Raw genomic sequence first — 14,218 nt, 5'->3', positions numbered from 1 at the left:
CTGGTCCCTACGAACCTGTCCACACACATGCACATGGCTACTATACTAGTGCTGAGGGGAAAAGGTGGCTTGATACTTCTGGCAGACCTTGGGTTAGAACACTAACCTGTTTCCTGTGATTAAGGCTATGATGGAGCGTAACTGAGCTAGGCACCGGGCCACCCAGTTTTGGATAATCTGTAAACAAAGCCAAGCCCAAACAGACCTCCCCAGCCCAACAAAAGCCCCTCCCAGATTCTGTCCAAGCAGATTTACTGACCACCCACTTCATGATTGTTACATAGGTCACCACTGCCCTCTGCTGGCAACTCAGGTACTAGCATCCACTCAGACACAGCTCGCTCTCTACCCAAGCAAAAAGCCCCTTTCAGTCACCTCCTCCATCTGAGGGCACAGAAACTTAAACCTACCCAACTATTAGTTAAAGTCAGAGGGTGGCAGGGGTCAGGATAAGCATGGAAGAACCCAGGGACGGTGTTAAGAGGAGAAATCACAAAGGAATTCTGTCAAATCTTCCCAAAATTTACACCCAAAACTTGAAGTATCCTTTCTATCCAGCTTAGAAGTTAAAAACAGCACCCACCCCATAACCTTTTACAATGCACTAGAACCTCCCCCTTACTCTTTGCCTTATGCTCTTTGTCCCCTCCAAAGAAGGGCCAGGCTTAGATGACCCAGAGCCATTCTTTGAGAAAGCTCAACTTCTCTGGCAGGTCTCAGAAAGCCTTTGTTCCCCTGGTTCCTTCTGTTACACTGCAGCAGATGACTGAAAGTCCCTGGGCACCTCTGAAATGCCGGCTCCCAACTTTTACTTCAACACCCTGCAAGCAGCCACACCATTCAAAGATGGCAGAGATGTAGAATGTAGGTAGAGGGGACACTGCCCAGAAGAACCAGTACTGCCCCTCAATTAGCTGGAGGAAGATCCCATGCCCCTGCTGTCAAGGGAGTTAACCTAGACTTGCTAACTCAAGCATGGAACCTCTCTCACCCCTGAGCTGGCTCTGGAGCCCAATTGTCAGGTTGTATTTGTGTACTGTTTCTAGAAACCTCCAAGTCAGATGGTCTAAGCAGCAGCAGCTGTGGAGCTTCCAAAGCTACCTTCATTTCCTATGGAAAATCAAGGGTGAAAGAGCTAGCCAAACCCTCCCTACTCATTAACTCTTGTTCTCTAATAGACCCTACAATTTATGGTAGGGGAGTATCCTTTAAGAGTCAAGATTTGCAAGTATTTAGGAAGAAATTCAAATAGGAGAACAAGTGGCTCAGGGCAAGAAGTGAGGTGCCTGGGAAAATGGCGGCTGTCTCCACTCATATCCTTGGAGAAGTCTGAAAAGGAACACAGCACACTGACTAAGGCGGGCACTGCTCTTCTTTGGACATCAGTCACCGGAGGCCTGACCTGGGCACTTAGTAACTTTTTTCTTTACTTTTCCCAAAGTGATCAACCATTTGTTTTCAGTGTGCACCATCAGGTTATCAGGAACCCCAGCCCTGGAAAAGGCCATTCTACTAACGACTCACACTGGAGGTTATAAACAAACCCCCATGCAGCGGAAAACTATTAAGACCTTCATACCATTCTTCATCTGATGAGAGGCAGTTTGAAGACAGGCATCTGAAGTTTGCTGTGGTTCAGATGCAGCTCCACAAAAAATTCAAAGATGAAAAGTAATCACTTGTCACAGAAATGTCCGACTCTACCTCTTCTTTAACCAGCCCAGGAACAGGCACTGAGAAAGGGCAAAGCTGGCTGGTGACTGTGTTACACTGAAGCCAAAGGCCTTAAAAGTTGTATAGTCAGTCTCAATCTTTGAGTTTTTCCGCTTATATTGATTAGGGTAAAATATGGCAACAATGGGGAAATGTATTTGTTTTGGGATCACTCTAACAAAGTGAGCCCATGGCCAGTTTTCATTATTTCTAGGCCCATCCCAGGAACTGGCCTGGAAATACTCAGAGGGGCCTCAACAGCAACCACTTATATTAGCTGGGGGCTTCCCTGTGGCTCAGCTAGTAAAGAATCCACCTGCAATGAGGGAGACCTGGGTTCAATCCCTGGGTTGGGAAGATCAAGAAGGCTGGGGGTTAGGTTAGGAAAAGCTGGGGCTAAGGTTAGGACTGCAAGGAGATCCAACCAGTCCATCCTAAAGAAGATCAGTCCTGGGTGTTCACTGGAAGGACTGATGCTAAAGCTGAAACTCCAATACTTTGGCCACCTCATACAAAGAGTTGACTCATTGGGAAAGACCCTGATGCTGGAAGGGATTGGGGGCAGGAGGAGAAGGGGACGACAGAGGATGAGATGGCTGGATGGCATCACCGACTCGATGGACATGAGTTTGAGTGAACTCCGGGAGTTGGTGATGGACAGGGAGGCCCTGTGTGCTGCGATTCATGGCGTCGCAAAGAGTCAGACACGACTGAGACTGAACTGAAGGTTAAGAAAAAGTTTTTAAGGAAGGCTTTTGTTTGGTACTGAGAACTCAGAGCCACTTTTCATCTAAGCACACACAAAAGTAATAAGGAAATAGGGAACAGGCTCTAGGAGTGTCCCAAAGGAAGTCTATTTCTCTTCTTGGGTGAATATGGATGTATGTTCTGATAGACTGTTACCTTCATAGTTATTCTCATATTAAAAATCTGCTTTCTCCACACTTCTCCAGGCTGTTGGCCCAGCCAGGATCCTGAGTGGCTTTTTAGCAAGTTCAAAGTTCTATGTTTGGGAGCTACCACATGACAAACTCTGACTGGCTGAAAGTTGGAATGGTCTTGGGTACCTCCAACTTCTTGTGGCTCTATCTTATTACATATAATGAAGATGTTTTAGATTATAAAGAAGAAATGGGTTGGAAAAAACTTTTTAAATGTGAATATAGTATGTTTTGTATCGTGATTGTAACAGTTCCCCTGGATTTACAAATCTATTATTAATATAAGAGAAAAAGCTTTATGTGAATATTATGTCAAATCAGCATCGTGTTTTGCATCATTAAAAAAAAAATCTGCTTTCTCTTATATAACACCACACTCACTGGAATAACACATCACTTAATGACTGTTTCACAAATGGAATCAAAAGGAGACAGGTTCCTAACATGACTGACAATTTTCTGCAGGGGTAACAAAGATGCTGTTCCTAAGTAGGAAGGAAGGAAAGATGTGTTCATAATTCAGAAGACCTAGGAACTGAAGAAAGTTCTTCCACTAAAACCTACCCCCTGGATTTGTTAAGGGGTATGGTACAGCATATGAGACAAGGCCAGTTTCACTTTAATTGCAGTCAAGGGGCAGTTTATAGGCTTTCCAACTATAGTTTAGAAATAATTCATTTCTCCTCACAATAGGGCTCAAAATAACTTGTTGAGGCAAAGACGAATGATTGGAAAAGTGGAATACTATAGTTTCTGGAAGCAGAAAAAGAGTGCTTCACTTGCTAAGTTAGTGCAGAGAACATGGACTCCTCTCTGACCACCATATCCTTCTCTCTTATAGACCTCCCTGCCACTCCCCTACCCAACAGTCCTCTTTCCAAATCTTTACATTACCGAAAATGTAGAAACTAGCGGACAATGGCCACTGGCCAGTAACAGAGTATGTGAGTATCTGAAATCATGTAGTTTTACTGAAAGAGACTGCTTCAACCATAACTTGATCAAGCGTTCCATGTTGTTGAGAAGCAAAGCAACATATACACACCACTATATTAAAAAAAAGATAACCAACAAGGACCTATTATATAGCGCTGGGAACTATACTCAATATTTTATAATAACCTGTAAGGGAAAACAATCTGAAAAAATAAATATATATGTACAATTGAATCACTTTGCTGTATACCTGAAACTAACACAACATTGTAAACCAACTATATTTCAATTAAAAAAAAAAAAATAAGCAAAGCAACCCATACACTTGACATTCCCTTGTAACCAATGCCTCACCAAGATAATCAAATCTACTGCAAACAAGCTTTTGTGATAAAACTAGAGACAGTTCTATAAAAACCAACGTGATCCCAGATGAGACCCATTCCAAATGACACACTTTTTTTGTGAGTAGGGAAGATGGTCTCCCTCACTGAGCCTTCATTCTGGCCAAGGAATATACAACCAAACTTGACAATATATGTTCCAACCTCAAATGAGCAAGACCAATTGCATTCAAAGGCCTTATGTTTCATTCAGCACCTGAACATCAGGACAATGACTTTTACTTTAGCACTTGACTTAAAAGCACTCTTGTAAAAATATCTATGTTATGGCCTAATAAATGGTAATAAGCTGGCTGGTCTCTAAGATGACCACAGAATGAGGCTTTCAGGATCTGTGCAACTAATCCACGGTCAACAGTCAAAAATTGAATTCCCACTTACCCACGATACTGAGAATGAGGGTAATTCTAGGTTAGAGCTCAATTCTAACTCCTTTACCCACAACTATTAACAGTCAAACCTTCTTTGCAAAGTCAAGGATACTAGAAATACTAATAAGTAGCCAGCAGCTAAAATGCAGCATTTTAAAAGGTTTGGTGTATCACACTTCAGTTCTGAGATATAGTGACACTGAGAGATAAGACAACTTAAACAAGTTTAAAACCAAAAGCAGTGGACATTTATTCCTCAATTTTTGTGCAAGAGTGTAAAGATGCATTTGAAAGAACCTGATGGCTAAAGAGCATCAGCCATGGCTTTCAGGCTAGCCTGATTTACAATTAGATTAGGAGAAGTAGGGGGGAAAACGGTAACTTGCCTAGTTCACACGAACGATGTTTCTGGCAAACACAGCTGTTTACAAGTTTCAAACTACATTTTACTAGCGTCAAGGGAAGACTTCAAAAAGCCACATACAGTACAATTTAAAACTGGATGAACATCCTGCGACGTTAGTGCAAAGTAATTATGTAGACTCTCCAATACAAGATTGTGCTCATGTTTCCCAGGTTTGGTCAATGTTGCTCTTTTACAATCACAATCACAGAAGCTTAACTTACCAAACAGCAAGGCCTTTGTTTGATGCCCTATGTATCAGAGGAATGTCACAAGGTTTTGGTGAGATGCAGCTTAATTTCAATAATAAAGCAAATTTCTTATGTAACAGTCATGTTCCTAGAATACTGCACATATGTTTCATGGAAATTCTTTTAAGCTTATGTGTTTATCTTGTTCAATAAAATTACTTTCAAGATATACTTTTTACTGTGTAAACTGGAATTGTTTCATGATTTTGAAGTGCAACCAATATAAGTGAAAACATATCAGGGGTGGGAGAAAATCCACCACTAATCTCAGCTAGACAAAGTTCTTAAAATCAAAAAGCCTATTCACACAAATTATATGTAATGACTGTAGTAATCAGTTTATTACACAGATTAATCATTCTTGAACGTACAAGCTCCAGAGGAGCAACTGGGTCTTTAAATATACACAAGTATTTCCATCAAATGAATTGTCACCCTTACATCCAGATAGACCTAAGCAGTTAAAAACATAAGAAAAATAAGAGCTATTAGCTATGTATTAACTGAGAAACCACATACAAACCAAAGAATATGGAAGAGAGAAAGAGGGGCTGAAAGATGAAGGTTGAAGGGTGGGGAGATGTAAAAGAGTTGGGAGCAAAGCCCATCACATGTTACTTACTAATAGCTCCAATCCATTTAAATGTTGACCAGTTAAACTTAGACCTTAAAATACAGGATGTGGGTAGAGTTTAATCTGGTTGGTCATAACTTTCACCTAAGACGTAAGTCCTTCGGAATAAAAGGAATACAGAAACAGCTTCATGTTTTTCACCTTGCTTTTCATAACTGTTTTGAGTTTAATAGTATTTCACTTAAAAAACAATCTCCTACAGGTCAGTGGAGCTTTTCTTCCCCATCCAAGAACACACCATACCCACCACCCCTCACCTTGCCGTTATCCAAATTTAAGTCAATAAGGAAAGCTTTTAGTCTCACACCTAGGTTATGCCTGGAGAACTGGCTTGTCACACACACACTTCTCTGCTAGGAGGCAATGTTGGTACAGAAGTACAGTATTTCTAGTTTGTTGTTCCAAGTATGTACAACACGCAGCACTGCTGTATCAGGTAAACATGTGCACAGGGGAAGATGAGGCGTGGGCTCATAGAAAGCAGTCAAATGGAAATCAAAAGGACTTTCTCTTTCAGAGTTCCCCTATCTTTATTTGTAGAGGTTATCCAATAATTTCTTTAATTACATCGCATACTTCTGAGTCCATTCCCGAGCTATTCTGTTGTACCTGTACACACAAAGAGAAGCTTGGCTTAACATAGGTGAGGAGTCAGTCAGAAAGCAACAGAGTTCATTCATTATCCCATCTAGTAACTCGAGGGGAAGAACTTATAGAACTTCAAGTGAAGCCATCTTCCTACTCCAAATTTCTAATAAATGTTAGAAATATCCGATAAACGCTATATAGGATTCTAATTAAATTTCAGCACTTGCTGGCGTATCTTCAGTCTCTACTTCACTGACCTATTTCTGAGGTGATTTTCAACCCTTGTTTTACTTATTTGGAGTTCAATATAGTTCTATATTATATGGTTCTTGAAATCACATAAAAATGATCAAATTGACATAATACTTTTCCTGCATCAATAAACCAACCAGTTCTGGCAGAACTTATTTTATTTTATTTTTTTTTTTGGCAGAACTTATTTTAACAATTTGGTTGCTAAAATGAATGGGTTTATTGCTTCAGAAGAACATTCCAGTAATAAAATAAGCAGGGCAAAGGATCTTTAATTTTTATAGATACTATGTAGATTCAGATTAAAAAAAAAAAACTAAGACCAACTGCTGTTAGAATACCCCATTCTCATTGCAGCTCCTTTTTAAAATATCTTATCTATATGCCTCTCTATCAATAATTCAAATAACTATTTAATCTTTTATATTTTAACTTTTGAAAATGAATCATTTTCTCCCCATCTATCTCCTTCACAATCTTATTGAATAATATGCAAAACAAACAAAAGATTACAACATTTCATTTACTATATCTTTTGATACCCTGACCACTTTTCAATAATTCATAATACAATTCTAAAACGTGCAAATTCTCCAAGTTTTATTTTAAAGGAAATTTGGGGTTTTGGGGTCTTGTAGCATTTATTTACTTTCTTTTTTAGATTATTCCAAATGGTAGAACATCAATTCTCTTTCCCATTAATTTATAAATATCTACCTAAGACAACTGGGCTCTTGATGCAAAATCTTTGCATGTCAAAAACCAAGAAGAAGACATAAAGCTGTTGGAAAATATATTGTAGAAAAGTTCTTCTAGACAGTAGGAATTATACAAAACGGAGATAAAATCATCTACTTATAATACTTGATGCAAATACTGCTGTTTCCTGTCCCCAACTGAGTATATTAGGACTTCGTTTTAAGTGTCTGATTCATGCTCAGACCTTAGACACAAACATCTCCACCCTATCAGACACTCTTCTGTCTGGAGACCATACTTACTTTTCTCTATCTGTTTTGTAGATCCGAGCAATCTCAGGCACTAAAGGATCATCTGGATTGGGATCACACAACAGAGAACAGATGGACAAAAGTACTAGAATGAAAAAAACATATAAATTAGTAGAGGATAAAAGCAAAAAGACTGAAAGAAATATGAGATGCCAACACACGAGAAAATTCTAAGACCCTATTTACTGTAGTGTTAGCAGGTTTGTAAGCTCTACCTAAGTTTACAGTAATAGCAATTAACAAAGATTCTAAGACTTCTCTAAGCTTGAACCAGTAAGAAAGCTGGCCCAAGCTGGTGAACTGTCTTGCCCCATTTCCCTGGTTAGTGAGTAATCAGAGTGGAATTATTAATAGAATACAGGTCTTTCAAATCCTAGACCAATAAGACTTTCCCCAGCTTATAAATTTCCATTTTTGGAAGCCCATGTTCAGGGATAAATGGCTTCCAAAATTCTAAAGACAACCACACTACTGAATGCTCTTAGTAAGAAATGACAACTATGAAATCCAACAATTATTGCTTTCTTGATGGCAGGTACCATATTTAGATGCAATCGATTTGTTTCATTTTTAGTTGAAAACAATTTAGTTTAAGAACACAGAGGCCAGTACTTGTCCCCAAATGGAGCTGGCCACACTTATTACAGATGATATGACGTATCTCAAACAAAAGTCTCAAATTATCTTCAGCAACGATTTCAAATCTCATCTCAGTCATTTCCTCAACGACAACCTGAAATGTGGCAGACAAATCTCAATAGTACAATTTCCTCTGTTTAAATTTGTTAACTTACGTATTCCTTTATTGAAGGCAAAGAGGAAGCCCAAGCCACTAATTATATTAAATCCAGTGGCCTCTGACATACCAAAATAAATTCCAATCCTCCTATTCTGATGTTAACAGAACTCAGCTATCTTATTTCTCTCTAATGTTCTGTAGCAAGAGACAATAATTCAGAGCCCACTGTACTCCCAAAACATCAATTCAGCAGGAAAAGGAATTTATTCATTTTCCCATCAAATCTATCCTACAGAGATCAAGGGCTTCTGAGAGATGAAGAAAGTTTACATGCCCTTTATCATTCAGTTGTTAACAAAAAAGCTATTTCCTTGCCTTAAGAGTATATGGAAAATAAAAAACATCAGGAAAGATGTTTTTTGACTCTTCATTCCTGTTGCCCACAATTCTGGTAGATGGCATTCCCAAAACATCTTCTCTTCCCATTGTCAGGTGTATCACCTGATGCCCTCTTCAAGCACAGAACATTCTAACAGCAATTAGGAAAGATTTCATGTATTTCCTGGAAATGACAACAGGGAGTTATAGATTTTTGATTGTTCATGAAATTATTGACTACAGAAGAAACTTGTCTGACCTATCAAGCTGGCAAGAATACAACTGACTCTTCACCTAAAATTAGATACACTACCAAATTAGTATAAGTTCCCTTTACTTATTGTCCAACTATTTAAAACAGGCAACTTTAAAGAGATATTTTTTAAATTATAGTTGATTTACAGTGTTGTGTTAGTTTCAGGTATACAGCACAGTGATTCAGTTTATACATATACATTCATTTTCAGATCCTTTCGTATTATAGGTTATTACAAGATACTGAATATAGTTTCCTGTGCTATACAGTAGGTCCTTGTTTATTTTATATATATAGTAGTGTGTATAACTATTAATCCCAAACTCCTACTGATTTATCACTCCCCATCCCCCTTTCCATGTCAACCATAAATCTGTTTTCTCTGTCTGTGAATCTGTTTGTTTTGTAAATAAGTTCATTTGCATCATTTTAAAAAGATAAGCTTTAAGTAAATAACCTTCTTCACTTTCTTTCCAGGAAAGGAAGGTAGGATGGTGGCTATCTGGATCTAGTGAAAGGATTTTTAGTACACTACTTAGTTCCTTTATTGGTAGAAAATTAATTTTGGCTTATAATATACTATACTTTCTTTTTCTATAAAGAGAGTAACTTCTATTTCTACAGCTTGTAGAGACTCTTTACTGAAGTAACTAAATTTTCACTTATATATATATATATTCTTCTTCAGTAAATAACCAATTTCATTAGTGTCATAACTCAATCACTTCCAATTCTAAAACCATATAACCAAGTAGCTTTACGATAGAGTTAACCTGCTTCAAGTTTTCTATATATTTAGGTCCCTTACCTATATACTCAAAGAGGAGGGCATTTTGGGTCTAGATTATTGCCCTTTAAAACAGAATATGTTAAAGAATAATTATATCATACATAGAATTTGGGTCTTTCACAGAAATGCTTGCCCATACTTCAATTTACAAAAGAGTCTTTATAACACTAAACCTAGGTACCCTGATAAAACCAAATTCAACAAAATGGTACTGTAGTTATTTTAAAAGATAGCTATCCAGACAGAACATACCAAGTCAAATAAATTAACAACCCTTATGACTTAGAATAACTGAAAAACAAAACAAAACAAAAAACACCACCACTAGGCACAGAAGGGAAGAAAAAAAAGCTATGATGACAATTTCAGCTATCCAGACAGACTCCCCCCACCACCATCCACCCACCCAACTCACCCACACACAGAGTCCCACCTCTCTTGGCCCCGTTTATAGCTAGATTTATATCTCCAGTTACTTGGTAAAATAAGAACAAACAGGTCAGGAAATCACAAGAACAGGCATATGAATACTTTCACAAGCAACCACTGAATGGCATGGAGGCCTACAAAAACAATAGGGGCCACTTATCTGTAAAACTGTTTCAGTCACAACTTTTTAAAATGTGGTTCTTTGATTTTTTTTGTTCACATTTTTGCCTAGGACCCCAGAAATCTTAATTTAATGCCTCAGAGTTTTTGTGCCTTTAAAAAATTAATGTGGAAGGGTATACAAGTGTTACCGTAATTATAACATGACAAATATCCAATACTTTTTACAATAGTGCCTTTATCCCAGTTATTTGGGTGCTTACAAGGAATCAGTTAACTATGCATTTTTGCTGCTTTTTAATCTCCAGAATAATAGTGAATAGTTTTTATCACCCCTACTCTATAGATGAAAACACTGTGGAATACAGAAGCTAATCCGTCTCAAATCTCAACCAATAAGATGTGGAGCGGAGATCCTAACACAGGCAGTTGCATCCAGAATCTACGTTCTTTACCATGAAACTATGTTGCCTCCTGTCTAAATGTATGCATTAAAGAAATGATAAAATTTAAGTAGAGAGGAAAAAAAAAATTTCATGTACCAAATTTCAGCCTCAAATACCCAAACTATTTCTTTCTAGCTATTTAATATACCTTCTATACAATGCAAGTTACAGTGTATAACATTTTCTCTCTTTCCTGCTTTTATCAAACACTGTATTTTCCCATTTTCCACAGTATTTGTAAGGATCAATATTCTTTTGAATGCATGTGCCAGAACCGAATGTGTTTTTTCTGCTGTTGAACCTATATGTCATTTCTAATTTTCAGAAATAACATTGTTGCAGATGTAGATTTTAGCAGTTGGGTTTGTTTTCTTAGTACAAACAAATGAACCTAGAATTACTGCGTCAAAGGATGTTAATATTAATGATTAAATCTCCTATCTCTTAATACAGGCAGACTAAACAAATCTATCTGTAGCATATATAAGCAATCATTCCAATGTACTTCACGAAGTACTTCAATGTACTTTTTCTTTTGAAAAGAAAAAATGTTTAGTTTCCTTTTTAAAAGATCTTTGTTAATTAAAAAGGTGAAGTGAAAATGTTAGTTGTTCAGTCATGTCTGACTCTTTGTGATCCCATGGACTGTATGTAGTTCACCAGGCTCCTCTGTCTGTGGGATTTTCCAGGCAAGAATACTGGAGTGTGTAGCCATTCCCTTCTCCAGGGGATCTTCCTGACCCAGGAACTGAACCCGGGTCTCCCACATTGTAGGCAGATTCTTTACCGTCTGAGCCACCAGTGAAGCCCCAAAAGGTGAAGAATGGGTACTTATTTTAATTTTTATCTCCTTGACTATTCTGTTCCTTTCTGTCCATTCATCTACTGGGATCTAGGTTTTTCCTCTTACTGATTTATATATGTTCTTCATATCTGTTAAACATACTAGCCCATTATCATAGGTGTGTGCGTGTGTGTATGTGTTAGTTGCTCAGTCATGTCGGACTCTTCACAACTCCACGGACTGTAGTCCACCAAGCTCCTTTATCCATGGAATTCTCCAGGCAAGAACAACACTGGAATAGGTTGCCATTCTCTTCAAGGGATCTTCCCAATCCAATCAGCCCATTATCATACTTGTAGCCTATTTCTTGTACTGTATTTTGACAACATTTAATGATGGACGTGAGTCTGAGTGAACTCCAGGAGTTGGTGATGGACAGGGAGCCCTGGCGTGCTGCGATTCATGGGGTCGCAAAGAGTCAGACATGACTGAGCGACTGATCTGATCTGAATCCTCTTGTGATTTCATGTTGAAAGGTTGTACAATTTCAAATCAACAAGTAAGATAATATTCAGTTCAGGGATATAAAAAAATCTCCAATCTACTCATATAATTAGGTCGTATTTAAAAGAACTACTGGATCTTTCATCACAAAGTTAGTAACTAACTTTCTCTACACATTTTCAAACACACACACACACACAGATGCATGCACCAATATACCACAGACTAAGATGCTCACATAAACATATACATTAAATTGATTATCTTAGATGATGATTCTGTTCTTGATAGAAACCTAAAGACAAGAACAGGTAAAACTTTAAATAATGTGAATATGAATTCATCTATACTTTGTCCTTCAAGAAACTAATATTTTAATTATAGTACAAATATTCCTCTACAAGGGCTGTTTTTTTCCTATTCCTGAACACTATCTATCCTTTCCATTCATGGATCTCAAGGCTGGAAAGACATTACTTGTCTTCTACATTAACCATGCTCTTAAAAAAACGGATTCACAAGGGCCATATTCTAATCTATGCCTGAAGAGCAAGAACAATGGACAGAGAGCAATCACAGCACCAAGGAACACGTATGCTTAAAAATCCAACTCTCTAGTGGGTCTATACCCCAGATCAAGAATAAGGGGGACCACTACATTCTCTTAAAAAAGAATTTGACTAACCCTTTCAAGAATAAGTAACCTAAAAAAGACACAAACACACAAAAAAACTAGTAGGCTTTATGTTGATATCAAATATCTATTCCATTACCTTTTGAAATAGTTAGTGCTGGAGACCACTGTGACCGTAGAATATCAAGACAAATGCTGCCATTACTGTTAATATTTGGATGATAAATTCTTGTTGTAAATGCAACCTATCAAAACAAGGAAAACTTCTTATAAACAGTTTCATTAGCATTGTAGAAAGTAGATAAAAACATAGTTTGCATATTCCAGTTACCTTAGGTGGTTTGAAGGGGTAATCTGTTGGGAAATGAATTGTCAAGAAAAATACTCCACCCTGATAGGGACTGTCATTCTGTTGATAACAAAAAAAGTTGGGTTAAAATGAGTGAATTACCTAAACTATTTATTCTGAAATTAATCTGAATACTTACTGGCCCCATTATTGTAGCTTGCCAATGGAACACTGAAAAAAGAACAACAAAAAGTCACCATGAAGTAATATCAACAGTATACCTACACCATAACAACATATTATTCCCCATGTAATCTCAGTTCATTCATAAGAAACATGGTGAGTCATTTAAATTAACTTGGAGTCTGAGAAAACAAAAATGACTAGCATGGTGTAGAACACTGATAAGGTGCTCAACAAGAAAGTTATTTGGGCTAAAACGTCTTAAAAATTCATGACAGGGAGACAAAATTCTTGACAAGGCCGAAAGTTTCACTTTTAAACAGGCACTTCCTTACCGCAAAGGGTAAAAAAGAACCACAAGATTCAATTCTTTGATTGTATCATTTCCCCAACACTAATATCTATAATATACTTCTTTTATAGTACTGGTATAGAGCAGAACAGTAAACTTAAAGTAGATAATACTCAAATTAGGAAATGCTAGTTTTTTCCAGTGAGAAAAAAATGTCCAGTTCTCATGTGTAGATCTTTAGAATTACTGGTATCTCAATAAATAAAGAAAACATATGCTGGAAGTCCCAAGCTTGATTACAAACTCTAGGGATAATCCCAATAAATCATAAACTTGTTTAGTAAGGAAATTTTCTCTTCAAACAGCAAAAAACGGTGCATGTTCTGTTTCAAAGGTGATGCCACTAAGTACAACACAAAGATCAAAAACCCAGTCTTCACTTCTAAGCAAGCTACTAAGCACTTAACATTCACACTAGGATCTGAGCACACTAAAGGAAGCTGTCAATGGGATTATACACGAGCAACTCAAACCAGCTAACTCTTGATGCAAGGAGGTAATGTGAAGACTAGAAAGCCACACAAAAATCCACTCGGATGTCAGCCCAAACCCTTAAATTCCTTCTGATCATCTGTATGAGAACTGCCCCTATGGTTGGCTTGCCCCTCACTGGGGCCTGAAGCTACAAAGAGCAGTCTGTTTACTAGGGATTAAAAATAAAGGGTAGGTATTGCTGAGGCTCTCCTTTTTAGATTATTCACCATTAGTACTGAGAAAAATTCCTCTTAACTTCTGCCAACTAATTTTTTTATGGATTAAGTAGCTAAGGAGAAAGTTACTTTGAGTCACTAAGATCAGTCCTAGTATCTTC

The 14,218-nt window shown here is 37.6% G+C and overlaps 1 protein-coding gene across 3 annotated transcripts in view; it reads right to left on the bottom strand.

Annotated features, from left to right (window-relative positions):
* Positions 1-4,590: 4,590 nt before the first annotated feature.
* Positions 4,591-14,218, bottom strand: part of UBE2D2 (ubiquitin conjugating enzyme E2 D2) — a 43,325-nt gene continuing 33,697 nt past the window's right edge. For 2 of the 3 annotated variants that reach the window (XM_059888352.1, XM_024994541.1), the window contains 5 exons: positions 13,072-13,103; positions 12,915-12,992; positions 12,723-12,828; positions 7,495-7,588; positions 4,591-6,262 (listed from right to left, as the gene is read on the bottom strand). In XM_059888352.1, coding sequence (XP_059744335.1) covers positions 6,217-6,262; positions 7,495-7,588; positions 12,723-12,828; positions 12,915-12,992; positions 13,072-13,103 — 356 coding nt within the window. In that variant the 3' untranslated portion in view covers positions 4,591-6,216. The remainder of the gene's footprint in view (positions 6,263-7,494; positions 7,589-12,722; positions 12,829-12,914; positions 12,993-13,071; positions 13,104-14,218) is intronic. The other variant, NM_001046496.1, reaches the window with a different exon arrangement.

The sequence above is a fragment of the Bos taurus genome, chromosome 7, assembly GCF_002263795.3.
Source record: "Bos taurus isolate L1 Dominette 01449 registration number 42190680 breed Hereford chromosome 7, ARS-UCD2.0, whole genome shotgun sequence".
NCBI classification, from domain to species: Eukaryota; Metazoa; Chordata; class Mammalia; order Artiodactyla; family Bovidae; genus Bos; species Bos taurus.
The sequence above is the reverse complement of the archived record's forward strand: the minus strand, read 5'-3'. Positions and strand labels throughout refer to the sequence as shown.